The following is a 14,047-nucleotide window of genomic DNA, read 5'->3' on the forward strand; positions in this document are numbered from 1 at the left end:
CCGCCCGCGGTCAATTTTTATCCTAATGGGAGTTTGCTTGGTTGGTAGCGCGTCTGCCTTGTAAGTGCTAGCCGCGGGTTCTATTCCCGCCCGCGGTCAATTTTTATCCTGATGGGATAATGTTCGTTTTCGGAACGGCTGGCTTTCTCCTATTCTGTCTTCCTTCTCTCTTCGATTTCAGGACAGTATTAAGACCTTAGCAGTTACAGTTCCCTCTCTCAAATCTCTTGGAAAGTAAAATAGTTCGTCTGTACCTATTTATTGTCTCTTGATCGGACAAATTTGTTCTACCTATTATGTAGGTACCTATAACTACGAGAAGATGTAAAAATATCTCAAATGGTTGGTCCGATTGTAATGAAATTTGTCAAACACCTGCTAACTTATGCTCAAGTTTATTATTACCTATAGGGTAGTTACCTTATGTTCAAAACAAATTTAGGCACTTTAGTCATTGATTTATTTAGCCGATAAGGTTTTTGGGTATTTCGAAGGGATAGGGGCCCACAATGTTAAAAATTTGACCCGATTACATTACTTTCCTTCCTATAGGATATAGGATATTAGGTCTAAAAACTGTTAGGTCAAAGCGAGACGACTTCCACAGAAAGCAAATTTTTTGTAGATATACATAAGGCCCTACATTCTGGGGAATAGTTTGTTAAATATGAGGTGCTTAAGCTTACCTACACGTCAGAAACCCTTCTTTTGTAACTGTGAACGTTCTGAATTAAAATTAAACAGGCTTCACTTTTTACGTAGGTGCGATGCAATATCCACTGACTAGTAACATCCTGGATATATTTCGGTACCAAAGAACGCCCGACGGCATTCGTATAACTTCGTAATCACTCGGTCTGTTTTGTTTTTTTTTCTGTTAGGTCAAAGCGAGACGACTTCCACAGAAAGCAAATTTTTTGTAGATATACCTACATAAGGCCCTACATTCTGGGGAATAGTTTGTTAAATATGAGGTGCTTATGCTTACCTACACGTCAGAAACCCTTCTTTTGTAACTGTGAACGTTCTGAATTAAAATTAACCAGGCTTCACTTTTTACGTAGGTGCGATGCAATATCCACTGACTGGTAACATCCTGGATATATTTCGGTACCAAAGAACGCCCGACGGCATTCGTATAACTTCGTAATCACTCGGTCTGTTTTGTTTTTTTTTTTTTCAAGTCCTTCTCCTTCCCAGCTGCCCGCTGCCCGATTCTTATTTTGAGAATTGAATTACTTAAATTTAATTTAATTGATTAATTCAGTGCATTTACCTCCCTAATTTTTTTTTTTATTATTAATAGACAGTTTTCTGGTTGAGATGTTTAAAACTAGGTAGTGGTGTTTCATTCTTTCAAATCTGTGCTATATTGGTGAAATTCCTTCAAAATGGAGAGAACTGTTGTGAACCCAAGCTTTCTCAAATTGATAGAAATAAATTCAGGAAAACAGCTGCCCGATTCTTATTTTGAGAATTACTTAAATTTAATTTAATTGATTAATTCAGTGCATTTACCTCCCTAATTTTTTTTTATTAATAGACAGTTTTCAGGTTGAGATGTTTAAAACTAGGTAGTGGTGTTTCATTCTTTCAAATTTGTGCTATATTGGTGAAATTCCTTCAAAATGGAGAGAACTGTTGTGAACCCAAGCTTTCTCAAATTGATAGAAATAAATTCAGGAAAAGATTTTGCCAGTATAAAAGATCCGTTATCAGTAGTTTTGGAAGGATACCTGAAAAATTTGAAGTACAACAAATATCCTGCTGCAAATGATTTCTCTAAAGCGGGGATATTTATCCAGAATGCTGCCTTCATTTACTCAATGAACGTTGATGATTTGTTCATATTTGTAACTGAGCTTCACAGTGCCCTTTGTAAGATAAATTTACAGCAAGTTGTAAGTAATGCAGCAGCTCCATCTACTCCAAATGTTTCCACAGTTACTACTGAAAACAATACTCCAGGAGAATCTGAGGAGTCAGACGAGCAAGTAACTGCATCCAAAAGTAGAAAGCAAAGCAGAAAGAAAATAGAAGAATATGATTGTGATCCAACAGATATTGCTGATCCATGGACTGCTGATAACATTGATGAAGTAGAAGAAGAACAACAGAATGAAGACCAGTCTGAATTTATAATAGATCAAGATCTGGAAGTTGAAACAGTGTTGGCACAGTGTGATAATTTTGAAAGTACATCAAGTTTTATACGCAGAGATGATGTTAATGAAGAAAGATCCAAAGATATTCCAAGGCGTGTATTTAGGATATTGTCACCTATGGATGATGATGGCTTTATCTCTACTGATTTCAATATCTTTGATGAAAAGAAATCAAAAAGATACAGTCTCATGTTAAATACAATTGATATGTTAGAAGGTTCAGAATTAACAGAGATAGTGAACCGAGACATGATATCTTTGGAGCCAGCATCTGTCACAGTTAATGCTGAAGCAAAGGATGATAATGATCAGGATGATAACATGGAACATAATCAAAACCCACAGAAAAGAATGGATATTATCAACAAAGAAGATGAACTGTATGATGTAAAGAAAGTTTTACTTTATGATAATAGAGATGACATGTTCTCTGTCCCATTCAAATGTTTAGATGAATTTTGTAAGAAATATGTTAAAAGAAATGTGATATACAAATATGAACTAAACAGGACAGTTCATTGTGATAGACTTAAGCTTTCTGGTGCTCTAAATATATTGTGTGGTACTTCTAAACTTAATTGTTTAGACTCTGAAGAAGAAGACCAAGATGTTGGTTTTGAAGGATTCCAAAGTTTGTATGATGAGGAATGGTTTGGTTGGCCACATACTGAAGACTCTGTTGAAGTACCTGATACAACCCTGGAGCTTACACCTACAGATACTGTACCAGACTTGGATGAAAGTCAGTTTGTTCCAGAACCAGAAAGGATTAGAAAACCCGGTGTTGAAGATGTTCATAAAAATGTGTTTACCAAGAAAGCAGCCAGGTGGATTGAAATGTATAAACCAATTGTTGAAAAAACATCCAATAGAAAGAAATTCAACATACGTGAATATGGAGATAAAGTTATTGAGACATTTGAAAGCACTCAATCTAATGAAAAAACTACAGAACCTCCTAAGAAAACTTTAGAAGATGTGCTTGGGACACAGTCATTTCAAGAAGCATCTAAATATTTCCTAGCTGTTCTTGTCTTAGCAAATAATGGAAATTTAGAATTAGAGAAGCCTACAAAAGATCCATTAACAGTGAATACATGCAACATCAAACTCTTAAAACGTGAAAGGCATCATGATAAATTTGACCAAGATATTGCTGTGCACACTGTCATTCAAGATAAAAAAGGCAAAAAGAAATAAATTTCTGCTAAAGAAAGTTATTTTCATGCAAAATTCTTCAGGTACATATTTCTGGAGTTTTTATTTTTACTCTAAGTTTCAGATTTTCATTAATGACTCTTAAGTATAACCAGAATACTTACCTACTGTACCCATATTACAACTTACTCTATCTCTCCCTTAAGCTCAGAAGAATTAATATTTTTATATAGAACTTACCTCTAAGTCACTACAATGAGCACTGTTTGTTTCAGATATAAGAGTGGACAAAATCATCTAACAGGACAGTTCATTGTGATAGACTTAAGCTTTCTGGTGCTCTAAATATTTTGTGTGGTAATTCTAAACTTAATTGTTTAGACTCTGAAGAAGACCCAGATGTTGGTTTTGAAGGATTCCAAAGTTTGTATGATGAGGAATGGTTTGGTTGGCCACATACTGAAGACTCTGTTGAAGTACCTGATACAACCCTGGAGCTTACACCTACAGATACTGTACCAGACTTGGATGAAAGTCAGTTTGTTCCAGAACCAGAAAGGATTAGAAAACCCGGTGTTGAAGATGTTCATAAAAATGTGTTTACCAAGAAAGCAGCCAGGTGGATTGAAATGTATAAACCAATTGTTGAAAAAACATCCAATAGAAAGAAATTCAACATACGTGAATATGGAGATAAAGTTATTGAGACATTTGAAAGCACTCAATCTAATGAAAAAACTACAGAACCTCCTAAGAAAACTTTAGAAGATGTGCTTGGGACACAGTCATTTCAAGAAGCATCTAAATATTTCCTAGCTGTTCTTGTCTTAGCAAATAATGGAAATTTAGAATTAGAGAAGCCTACAAAAGATCCATTAACAGTGAATACATGCAACATCAAACTCTTAAAACGTGAAAGGCATCATGATAAATTTGACCAAGATATTGCTGTGCACACTGTCATTCAAGATAAAAAAGGCAAAAAGAAATAAATTTCTGCTAAAGAAAGTTATTTTCATGCAAAATTCTTCAGGTACATATTTCTGGAGTTTTTATTTTTACTCTAAGTTTCAGATTTTCATTAATGACTCTTAAGTATAACCAGAATACTTACCTACTGTACCCATATTACAACTTACTCTATCTCTCCCTTAAGCTCAGATTGTTGAAGAATTAATATTTTTATATAGAACTTACCTCTAAGTCACTACAATGAGCACTGTTTGTTTCAGATATAAGAGTGGACAAAATCATCTGACAGAATTTATTGGAATGGAACCATCAAAGAAACGAAAGCGGAGGACTTCTTTCACTCCACAGGCTTTAGAATTGTTGAATGCCCATTTTGAACGCAACACCCACCCATCTGGTAAGTACAGACATGAGAATAGGATAAGTGGAGGTAACACAGATAAACTACAAAAAAAAAGGACTTATCCCTAGTGATGAGCATAATTTTATTACCTCTTGGTATTGGCATAAACAGTGCTTTATTTATTTATCTATCAGTAGGAATAAGTATACAAAAGAGTTCAATACAATAGTAAAAGTAAGCCTACCCAGATAATAACTTAATGGGGTCACAAAACTCCCCCCTTTCTGAAACATAGGCCAAGGATCACAATATGGTTTAAAATTGGTTTAAACAGATTTTTGATTTACTAAATTTTAGAATCTAGAGTTCAATACAATAGTAAAAGTAAGCCTACCCAGATAATAACTTAATGGGGTCACAAACCTCCCCCCTTTCTGAAACATAGGCCAAGGATCACAATATGGTTTAAAATTGGTTTAAACAGATTTTTGATTTACTAAATTTTAGAATCAACCAAATATTACTAATTGAAACAGAGGTTAAACTGGGGCTGTGGCCTTTGCCACATAAGGGCTAAAAAAATGAATCAAACACACCATGCTTGAAAAGTTTCTTTAAAATGCACTTATTATGTTCCAGGTACTGAAATCACTACTCTAGCCCATCAACTTGGTTATGAGAGAGAAGTAATACGGATCTGGTTTTGCAACAAAAGACAAGCTTTGAAAAACACTGTCCGTATGATGTCAAAAGGATCTTTATAGCCATTCATAATGTAAATTATCTAGCACCTCATAAGTTCCATCCATGTTATAGTGAATAGTCTAAAATTGGCCAACAGTTCAGAGAATTTAATACTTAATACTTTATTTGCATGGGTGACAATATTTGGATAGGTGCCTGTCTTGAACAGTCAAATAGGGGGGGAATATGTGAGATGCAATTCAACCATACTAATTTCACACCTCTGCTGTTTATACAAAATTATCTATCCACTTTGACAATGTTGCTGGCTTATGGTTATTGTGGTTTAACATATTGTTGATAATATAATTATTGTTACAATAAAATAAATACAGTCCAAGCCCTTGGTTCCTATTATGGACATCAAGTATACATACTTAATCTAGACCTCTACTTTAAGCTGGAGGAAGAAAGGAAAAAAAAATCATTGTGTTCTTCATCACAACACTTCAAAATATTCTTTTATTTTCAGTATTCTGTTGTACTATTTTTTTAATTATTAATTTTTGATCTCATGTTTTGTTTACTGTAGTTTATTCTACTTGGTGCATTAAGCAAGTTCTTTTCTAATTATTCAATTATGATCTTGGGTTTCTGTGTCTAACTTTTTTCCACCACCAATGTTTGCCAACTGTTATTCAACCCTTCCTTATTTGCTCTCTTATCTATCTCAAAATATGCTTAATGCACTGTCAGCAAGGTATGATCTTTTTGTTTTTGTTTGACAATTATTTGTATATTTATCAGAAGACATAATTAAAATTTGTGTATTCTCTTTTAAATTTTGTAAAATACAAGTAATCTATGTTCTCAAAAGAATTTGGAAATTGAAAATAAGTTTGTGTCATTGTGTCCTACTTCTTTCTTCTTTAGATGAGACAGTAAATTGGTACAAATAAGCACTGACCAGTGGTATTATAGGGTTAGGTTTAAACACAAAGAAATGGCATTTATTTTTTAATTAGGGGCAGGGCAGCCCCGGGAAGGATCTACATAAAAATCTTAAATGAGAACCTGACTTTTAACACAGAGTATAAGGTTACCCACCTGATCATGCACAACACTCCCTTTGAGCAAGTAAGTCAGGATAGGATGGATTCACACAACTTGGAATTTGAGTATGGAGTCATACTGTAGAGTAGGCAAAGGCAGTACAAATTAATTGTTGACTTCAGGAGAAACTTCTGTAAGCTCTACTTAAATGACCATTCTACAAAGGGATGTCCCTTCCTGTTTTCAAGGTAAGTGACAGCTCAAGTTTATTATTACCTATAGGGTAGTTACCTTATGTTTAAAACAAATTTAGGCACTTTAGTCATTGATTTATTTAGCCGATAAGGTTTTTGGGTATTTCGAAGGGATAGGGGCCCACAATGTTAAAAATTTGACCCGATTACATTACTTTCCTTCCTATAGGATATAGGATAAGGAAAGTAAAAATAGGTGCCTGGCTTGAACAGTCAAATAGGGGGGAAATATGTGAGATGCAATTCAACCATACTAATGTCACACCTCTGGTGTTTATACAAAATTATCTATCCACTTTGACAATGTTGCTGGCTTATGGTTATTGTGGTTTACTTAACATGTTGTTGATAATATAATTATTGTTACAATAAAATAAATACAGTCCAAGCCCTTAGTTTCTATTATGGACATCAAGTATACATACTTATCTATCTAGACCTCTACTTTAAGCTGGAGGAAGAAAGGAAAAAAAAAAAACATTGTGTTCTTCATCACAACACTTCAAAATATTCTTTTATTTTCAGTATTCTGTTGTACTATTTTTTAAATTATTAATTTTTGATCTCATGTTTTGTTTACTGTACAGTTTATTCTCCTTGGTGCATTAAGCAAGTTCTTTTCTAATTATTCAATTATGATCTTGGGTTTCTGTGTCTAACTTTTTTCCACCACCAATGTTTGACAACTGTTATTCAACCCTTCCTTATTTGCTCTCTTATCTATCTCAAAATATGCTTAATGCACTGTCAGCAAGGTATGATCTTTTTGTTTTTGTTTGACAATTATTTGTATATTTATCAGAAGACATAATTAAAATTTGTGTATTCTCTTTTAAATTTTGTAAAATACAAGTAATCTATGTTCTCAAAAGAATTTGGAAATTGAAAATAAGTTTGTGTCATTGTGTCCTTTCTTCTTTAGATGAGACAGTAAATTGGTACAAATGAGCACTGACCAGTGGTATTATAGGGTTAGGTTTAAACACAAAGAAATGGCATTTATTTTTTAATTAGGGGCAGGGCAGCCCCGGGAAGGATCTACATAAAAATCTTAAATGAGAACCTAACTTTTAACACAGAGTATAAGGTTACCCACCTGATCATGCACAACACTCCCTTTGAGCAAATAAGTCAGGATAGGATGGATTCACACAACTTGGAATTTGAGTATGGAGTCATACTGTAGAGTAGGCAAAGGCAGTACAAATTAATTGTTGACTTCAGGAGAAACTTCTGTAAGCTCTACTTAAATGACCATTCTACAAAGGGATGTCCCTTCCTGTTTTCAAGTTAAGTGACAAATATTTACACATTTTTAATCATCTTCTCTGGAACAGAGCAAAATACAGTATAATACAGCAGCAATATGTGCCGTTTGTGTTCAGCTATTTATTCTGTCCACCTGTGAACACACAGTTGATTGGTGCATACATAGTAGAGCCTCATTTCTTCTTCAGCTCTCCGAGTCTGAGCTTGGAAAAACACAGCTTCCCGGTTCATTTGGCATCCTTATTCATCTCATAAGCTCAGAATAACTCAGTATGTTAGTACATGGAATTTTCAGAGACCAAGACTGGGAAATCCGAGTGGCATTAATAAAACTTACTCATCTCATAAGCTCAGAATAACTCAGTATGTTAGTACATGGAATTTTCAGAGACCAAGACTGGGAAATCCGAGTGGCATTAATAAAATAAAACTTTTCTAAACTTAAGGAAAATAATGTAGATAAAATTCCTCTAATATCCTTTCTTCTTAGTCCAGTACCTATTCAGCCACGGCACTCCCTCAACTAATTATCGTGAGTAAGCAAGACACAAATACACAACAAACAAGTCCTAATTAGATAATTAATAATTAATTAATATTGAACAGCGTCGAGGTCAGCACTTAAACGTAATTATATCGATTAAGAAGAAAAAACTCGTAGGTATTTGCTGACGACTGAACCAAGATATGTTGTCGTGCCCAGGACTTGCTGTGACCAGTGCGTTGTAGTTTCAAAAAACTCGTAGGTATTTGCTGACGACTGAACCAAGATATGTTGTCGTGCCCAGGACTTGCTGTGACCAGTGCGTTGTAGTTTCAAACTTCAAAACCCTCATGGTGGTCTCAAAATGATAGGAAACATGATGGGATATGAGTATGACATTGCAGGATTTGCAGGTTGCACGGACCCTATAATAAAATTTTATCCCGAAACTTTATCTGAGCAAGGAAAAAATTGAATGTTATGAAACAAAATAATATATACCTAATTAAGTAATGATGAATATCTTATTTAGCTCATTATAAAGTCAATTGGTAAAGAGAATAGTAGATAGGTATTTTGATTTAAAAGGGAAGGGAAGATTTGCAGCTCCAAGAACTGAAAAATTGATTCTAAATTGAATCCTTTCAGCATAAATAAAATGGTAGCATTTCTCATGAAGTTTTGTAAATGCAAATTACATACAGATGAAAGTATTGAATTTTTATAATAGGTTATAGGTATAGGAACAGCACCTAAAGGTAGAGGCGAAAAAAATTGTAGATACCTATATGTCATACGCCATAGAAGCAAAAAAAAAAAAAAAAAAAAAAAAAGACTTCAGCATAAATAAAATGGTAGCATTTCTCATGAAGTTTTGTAAATGCAAATTACATGCAGATGAAAGTATTGAATTTTTATAATAGGTTATAGGTATAGGAACAGAGCACCTAAAGGTAGAGGCGAAAAAAATTGTAGATACCTATATGTCATACGCCATAGAAGCAAAAAAAAAAAAAAAAAAAAAAAAAGAGAAATGAGCTATTGTCTCTTTAATTTCAAGTGCTGGAAGGTCCAGCATTACCCCCCGGATCTAAATTATTTAACAATTTTTCCGCGAACTTTGCCTGTGCATTCATTCTCTTGTAAACCTCCGTTTTCAAGGGTGAAGGATAAAATAATCTGGACTTTGCGCCCCACTTTTCGGAAACCACTCAAAATAACCAATTATAGGTACGGTTTCTTTAATTGCTCGAGTAAGACTACCATCAGTGTAGTCAAATTATCAAATAATTGAGAGTAAAATTACATGCCTTGACTGGGATTCGAACCTGCGTTCTCTTTGGCCACTGAGCTAATTAATAGGTAACAGGTAACTGGAAACTGGATAATCTAAATATTAAGTCAAGGTACATAGAAAAAAATAGATACGTACAAATATGGTACATAGATACGTACCTATTATACCTCTTACCTAAAAACCTAACATTTTTAAAAAGATAAGTAACTACTTCTTCAAGTTTATTTAAATTTAAATAAAATATGAATTTGGATCTCCATTATTCATGTTTATTTTTATTTATTTTTTTCCAAGTACCTATTGCTTTTTCCTTCTCTCCCCTTCTTTCATCAGTTTTTCTAAACAGAGATTTCTTTCTTCTTATGTATATTCTCATTACATTATCATTTAAATTAGGAGGGAGTTTTCTTCTTTAGATGAGACAGTAAATTGGTACAAATGAGCACTGACCAGTGGTATTATAGGGTTAGGTTTAAACACGAAGAAATGGCATTTATTTTTTAATCAGGGGCAGGGCAGCCCCGGGAAGGATCTACATAAAAATCTTAAATGAGAACCTAACTTTTAACACAGAGTATAAGGTTACCCACCTGATCATGCACAACACTCCCTTTGAGCAAATAAGTCAGGATAGGATGGATTCACACAACTTGGAATTTGAGTATGGAGTCATACTGTAGAGTAGGCAAAGGCAGTACAAATTAATTGTTGACTTCAGGAGAAACTTCTGTAAGCTCTACTTAAATGACCATTCTACAAAGGGATGTCCCTTCCTGTTTTCAAGGTAAGTGACAAATATTTACACATTTTTAATCATCTTCTCCGAAAAAGAGCAAAATACAGTATAATACAGCAGCAATATGTGCCATTTGTGTTCAACTGTTTATTCTGTCCACCTATGAACACACAGTTGATTGGTGCATACATAGTAGAGCCTCATTTCTTCTTCAGCTCTCCGAGTCTGAGCTTGGAAAAACACAGCTTCCCGGGGCTGTTCCACAACAGCCAAGAATTTGGTAGGAAATTTTCTTTATGGCCTGACGAAGTGTTGATAATTTTTTTCAGAATATCTAACAAACAGACAAAATAAAGTAAAAGTTCCAATGATAAGGGGCACAGAAGTAAGTATTGGGACCCATTCCAAGTCACCCTCTTTTGAGGCTTTTCATTTTGTACAACAGCCCCATTCAAAAATAATAACTTAATGAGTACCTATCTACCTAATAATAGGCATTTTCTAGCTTATTTTTTAATTGTGAACTATGGTTGCACATTTTCTTAAATCCTATAGATTTAGGGGCTGTTCTACAACAGCCAAGAATTTCGTAGGAAATTTTCTTTATGGCCTGACGAAGTGTTGATAATTTTTTTTCAGAATATCTAACAAACAGACAAAATAAAGTAAAAGTTCCAATAATAAGGGGCACAGAAGTAAGTATTGGGACCTATTCCAAGTCACCCTCTTTTGAGGCTTTTCATTTTGTACAACAGCCCCATTCAAAAATAACTTAATGAGTACCTATCTACCTAATAATAGGCATTTTCTAGCTTATTTTTTAATTGTGAACTATGGTTGCACATTTTCTTAAAAACACTAATTAGTAGGTGTACAGGAGGTATCTATGGGTACCTTTCGTTTATCTTTTACCAAATGGATAATAATTATTGTTTTTCTAGAGACATCATATTGTGTCTTAGACTAGTAATTAAAATTACATTCCCACTCGTCATCAAGAATTCAGAGAGCTAGGGAGTCGAAAAGAATAAAAGGGAAAAAATAAGCCTGGACAGATTGATGATATGGCACGAAACCTTTGTGGTAATTATTAAATTATATACGTATAATTTCTCTTTACGTTATTGCTCCTTGGGTAGTTGGGTAGGCTTCTATTTGACATGCACAAGGATTGTACCCTATGTATGTATAAAAGAGGGAAATGGAGGAAATGGCTTGGCAATTAAATTCCACTCAGTGAGCTTTTGAATGTGACTTGTTTGGTCGAGGTACCCACCTGGGTATAATTGGAAACTGATTCTCATGAACTGTAGGTATATCAAAAGAAAAAGACAACTAACAAACCTTACAACGATTAATGAATAAAATCATGCACAAGGATTGTACCCTATGTATGTATACAAGAGGAAAATGGAGGAAATGGCTTGGCAATTAAATTCCACTCAGTGAGCTTTTGAAAGTGACTTGTTTGGTCGAGGTACCCACCTAGGTATAATTGGAAACTGATTCTCATGAACTGTAGGTATATCAAAAGAAAAAGACAACTAACAAACCTTACAACGATTAATGAATAAAATAGTTAAATTATAAATAATGGAAAATGTATTATTTAGAGTTAGAGAGTAATAGGTATCTAGTATCTACCTACTTATTACATTCGATATATGGGCGAGAAAATGGACAAATTGAAAAAATAATTTGTTTCAACACTCCCTGATCATTTTTTTTTTTAACAGGAAATGAAAAAAAAAAAAAAAATCTGGTGTGAACATCACACGACTTTCCTTGTTCATAAATATCAATAGGTACCTATTTGGATAAAATAAAAACAAGAGCATAAAACATAAGCCACAGGGAAAGCAAAGATCAATGGCTAAAAACTTCCTTTTGAGCTCAGGTGACCTCAAAACGGATGTAATATGCAATATCTCGACCGAAAACAATTCATACTTTGCTCTTGGATAAAGATACTCTTAGGATAAGGAAAGTAAAAAGTAATAATGAAAAATTTAAGATAACTAACCCAGAAGCACTTTTCTCATTTTTCCATTATTAAAAAAAAAAAAAAAAAAAAAAAAATAAAAAAAAAAATCATTTCAAATTTGGGTGGGGGGAATAGTACGCTTTTGTTGTTCTTTGTTGTTACCTACATGATACTATGCACTTTCACAATTTCACAATACTCGTACATACCTATATCTGGTTTTTTAAAAGGACTGGCACAATTCAGGAGAGAAAACGGCGAAGTAGTAATAGTGGCATAGCAGGCACAGACCACAACACCTCCAACCTTTCTTTACAGCTCAGAGAACTATACTCGCACTCACACAAGCAACGTACCTTGTTTTTAATTATTTTTCAGACGAAACTATGATAAGTCAAAGCAATAGCAACATGGTCGACGGGATCAACTTAGATGAGATCAAAGAGTTTGCCAAGGCGTTCAAACTGCGCCGCCTGTCATTGGGTCTGACCCAGACTCAAGTAGGCCAGGCCCTGAGCGTCACTGAAGGCCCGGCCTATAGTCAGAGTGCAATATGCAGGTAAGGGCCTCCCAAAGCAAGGTTCTGTATACAAATCCTGATCCTATAATCCCCTTGAACGAGCAAGATTAGGCAGTGTCATAAGTTTTAAACAATAATTACCTACTTTTTCCTTCGGCGCGGCGAGTACCTTCTTAGGTACCTACCTATCTCATAGTCTGATATAATAGGTACCTATGTATGCAGATACCTATGTAGGATACGTTGTGCCATTAGAATTTGTAATGAACCCAAGGAATTTTCAGCAGGATTATTTTGATTTAGGCTTGATCTATAAGCTTGCAAAAGGTTAAAAGGAGGTAGGTACATGGGCACTTTTTTGAAGTACCTAATTACCTACTTCTCATACAGACTTATGCACCTATAATACCTATGTCTAATATAAGTAATTTTAGCTACCTACCTGGCTACCTATCAACAATATCTCTCTACATACATAGGGGCCCTGCCTATACATACCTCTCTTCTTTATTTATTTTGCGTCCTCTCATTTTCTGATTTCTTTTTTCATATAATTTATTTGATTTTGTTCGATATTATTTGCCCAGTGCCCTGGCTACTCAAATGTTATGTGCAGCTCAAATTGCTTCACAGCAGCAGCAACAGCAACAACAACAGCACCAACAGCAACAACAACAGCAAAATACAATGTAGGTTGACAATAATGATTCTTATAGTTATATGAATATTATTACATAGGTAATTCTATTGCTGATGATCAAACAAAATGGACAAAAACAAATCACCTTTCATCTATAATGTTATTCATCATAGATTTTAGTGTCTTTAGAAATAAATTGATGAACTTTGAGGATTTTTTCAGTATTGTTTACAAAAAGAAGTTTTAATATTAGCCCAATGTCCTTTTCCCATGAGTCCTAATAATATTAATAAACATAAAAAAAGTTCCTTTTGAAAAAGGCCTTTTTTTTCTAAAATCAGCAGGTACATAACTATCTTTTATGCAACCACCACAGCGCAGAAAATTTGGCTCCGTAACATACCTACCTACATGTTCTATGAAGCCTCCCTCTGATGAAACTGTGAGTAAATTCACTTGCAATGAATGTGGGAAATCTTTTTCAAGAA

General features: G+C 34.3%; 3 protein-coding genes across 5 annotated transcripts in view; all 3 read left to right on the forward strand.

Moving 5' to 3' along the window:
- The window catches only part of LOC103506381 (RING finger protein B-like), an 86,121-nt gene that overhangs the window by 67,993 nt on the left and 4,081 nt on the right, over positions 1-14,047 (forward strand). The window lies entirely within an intron of this gene.
- LOC103506379 lies at positions 1,458-10,666 on the forward strand. Of its 3 annotated transcripts, XR_541216.3 has the most exons (4): positions 3,621-4,356; positions 4,556-4,692; positions 5,278-6,623; positions 10,464-10,666. XR_541216.3 is itself a non-coding variant. In XM_008470763.3 (2 exons), exon 1 carries the CDS (start codon positions 1,629-1,631, stop codon positions 3,363-3,365), a length of 1,737 nt encoding a protein of 578 aa, XP_008468985.1. In that variant the 5' UTR covers positions 1,458-1,628; the 3' UTR covers positions 3,366-3,406; positions 3,599-3,614. The 3 variants fall into 3 exon arrangements, 1 of the variants encoding a protein (XP_008468985.1); XR_001809427.1 differs by lacking the exons at positions 3,621-4,356; positions 10,464-10,666 and adding an exon at positions 1,458-3,406 and having other exon boundaries at positions 5,278-6,216; XM_008470763.3 differs by lacking the exons at positions 3,621-4,356; positions 4,556-4,692; positions 5,278-6,623; positions 10,464-10,666 and adding exons at positions 1,458-3,406; positions 3,599-3,614.
- Positions 12,528-14,047, forward strand: part of LOC113466236 (POU domain, class 6, transcription factor 2-like) — a 2,339-nt gene continuing 819 nt past the window's right edge. The window contains exons 1-2 of the mRNA XM_026821456.1: positions 12,528-12,958; positions 13,507-13,608. Of these exons, the coding sequence (XP_026677257.1) occupies positions 12,786-12,958; positions 13,507-13,608 (275 nt within the window). The 5' untranslated portion in view covers positions 12,528-12,785. The remainder of the gene's footprint in view (positions 12,959-13,506; positions 13,609-14,047) is intronic.

The sequence above is a fragment of the Diaphorina citri genome, unplaced genomic scaffold (genome assembly GCF_000475195.1).
Source record: "Diaphorina citri unplaced genomic scaffold, Diaci psyllid genome assembly version 1.1 scaffold232, whole genome shotgun sequence".
NCBI classification, from domain to species: domain Eukaryota; kingdom Metazoa; phylum Arthropoda; class Insecta; order Hemiptera; family Psyllidae; genus Diaphorina; species Diaphorina citri.

Bases quoted from the DNA above. Each gene is read 5' to 3' on its own strand.
- LOC103506379 (XM_008470763.3), top strand. From the start codon at position 1,629: ATGGAGAGAACTGTTGTGAACCCAAGCTTTCTCAAATTGATAGAAATA.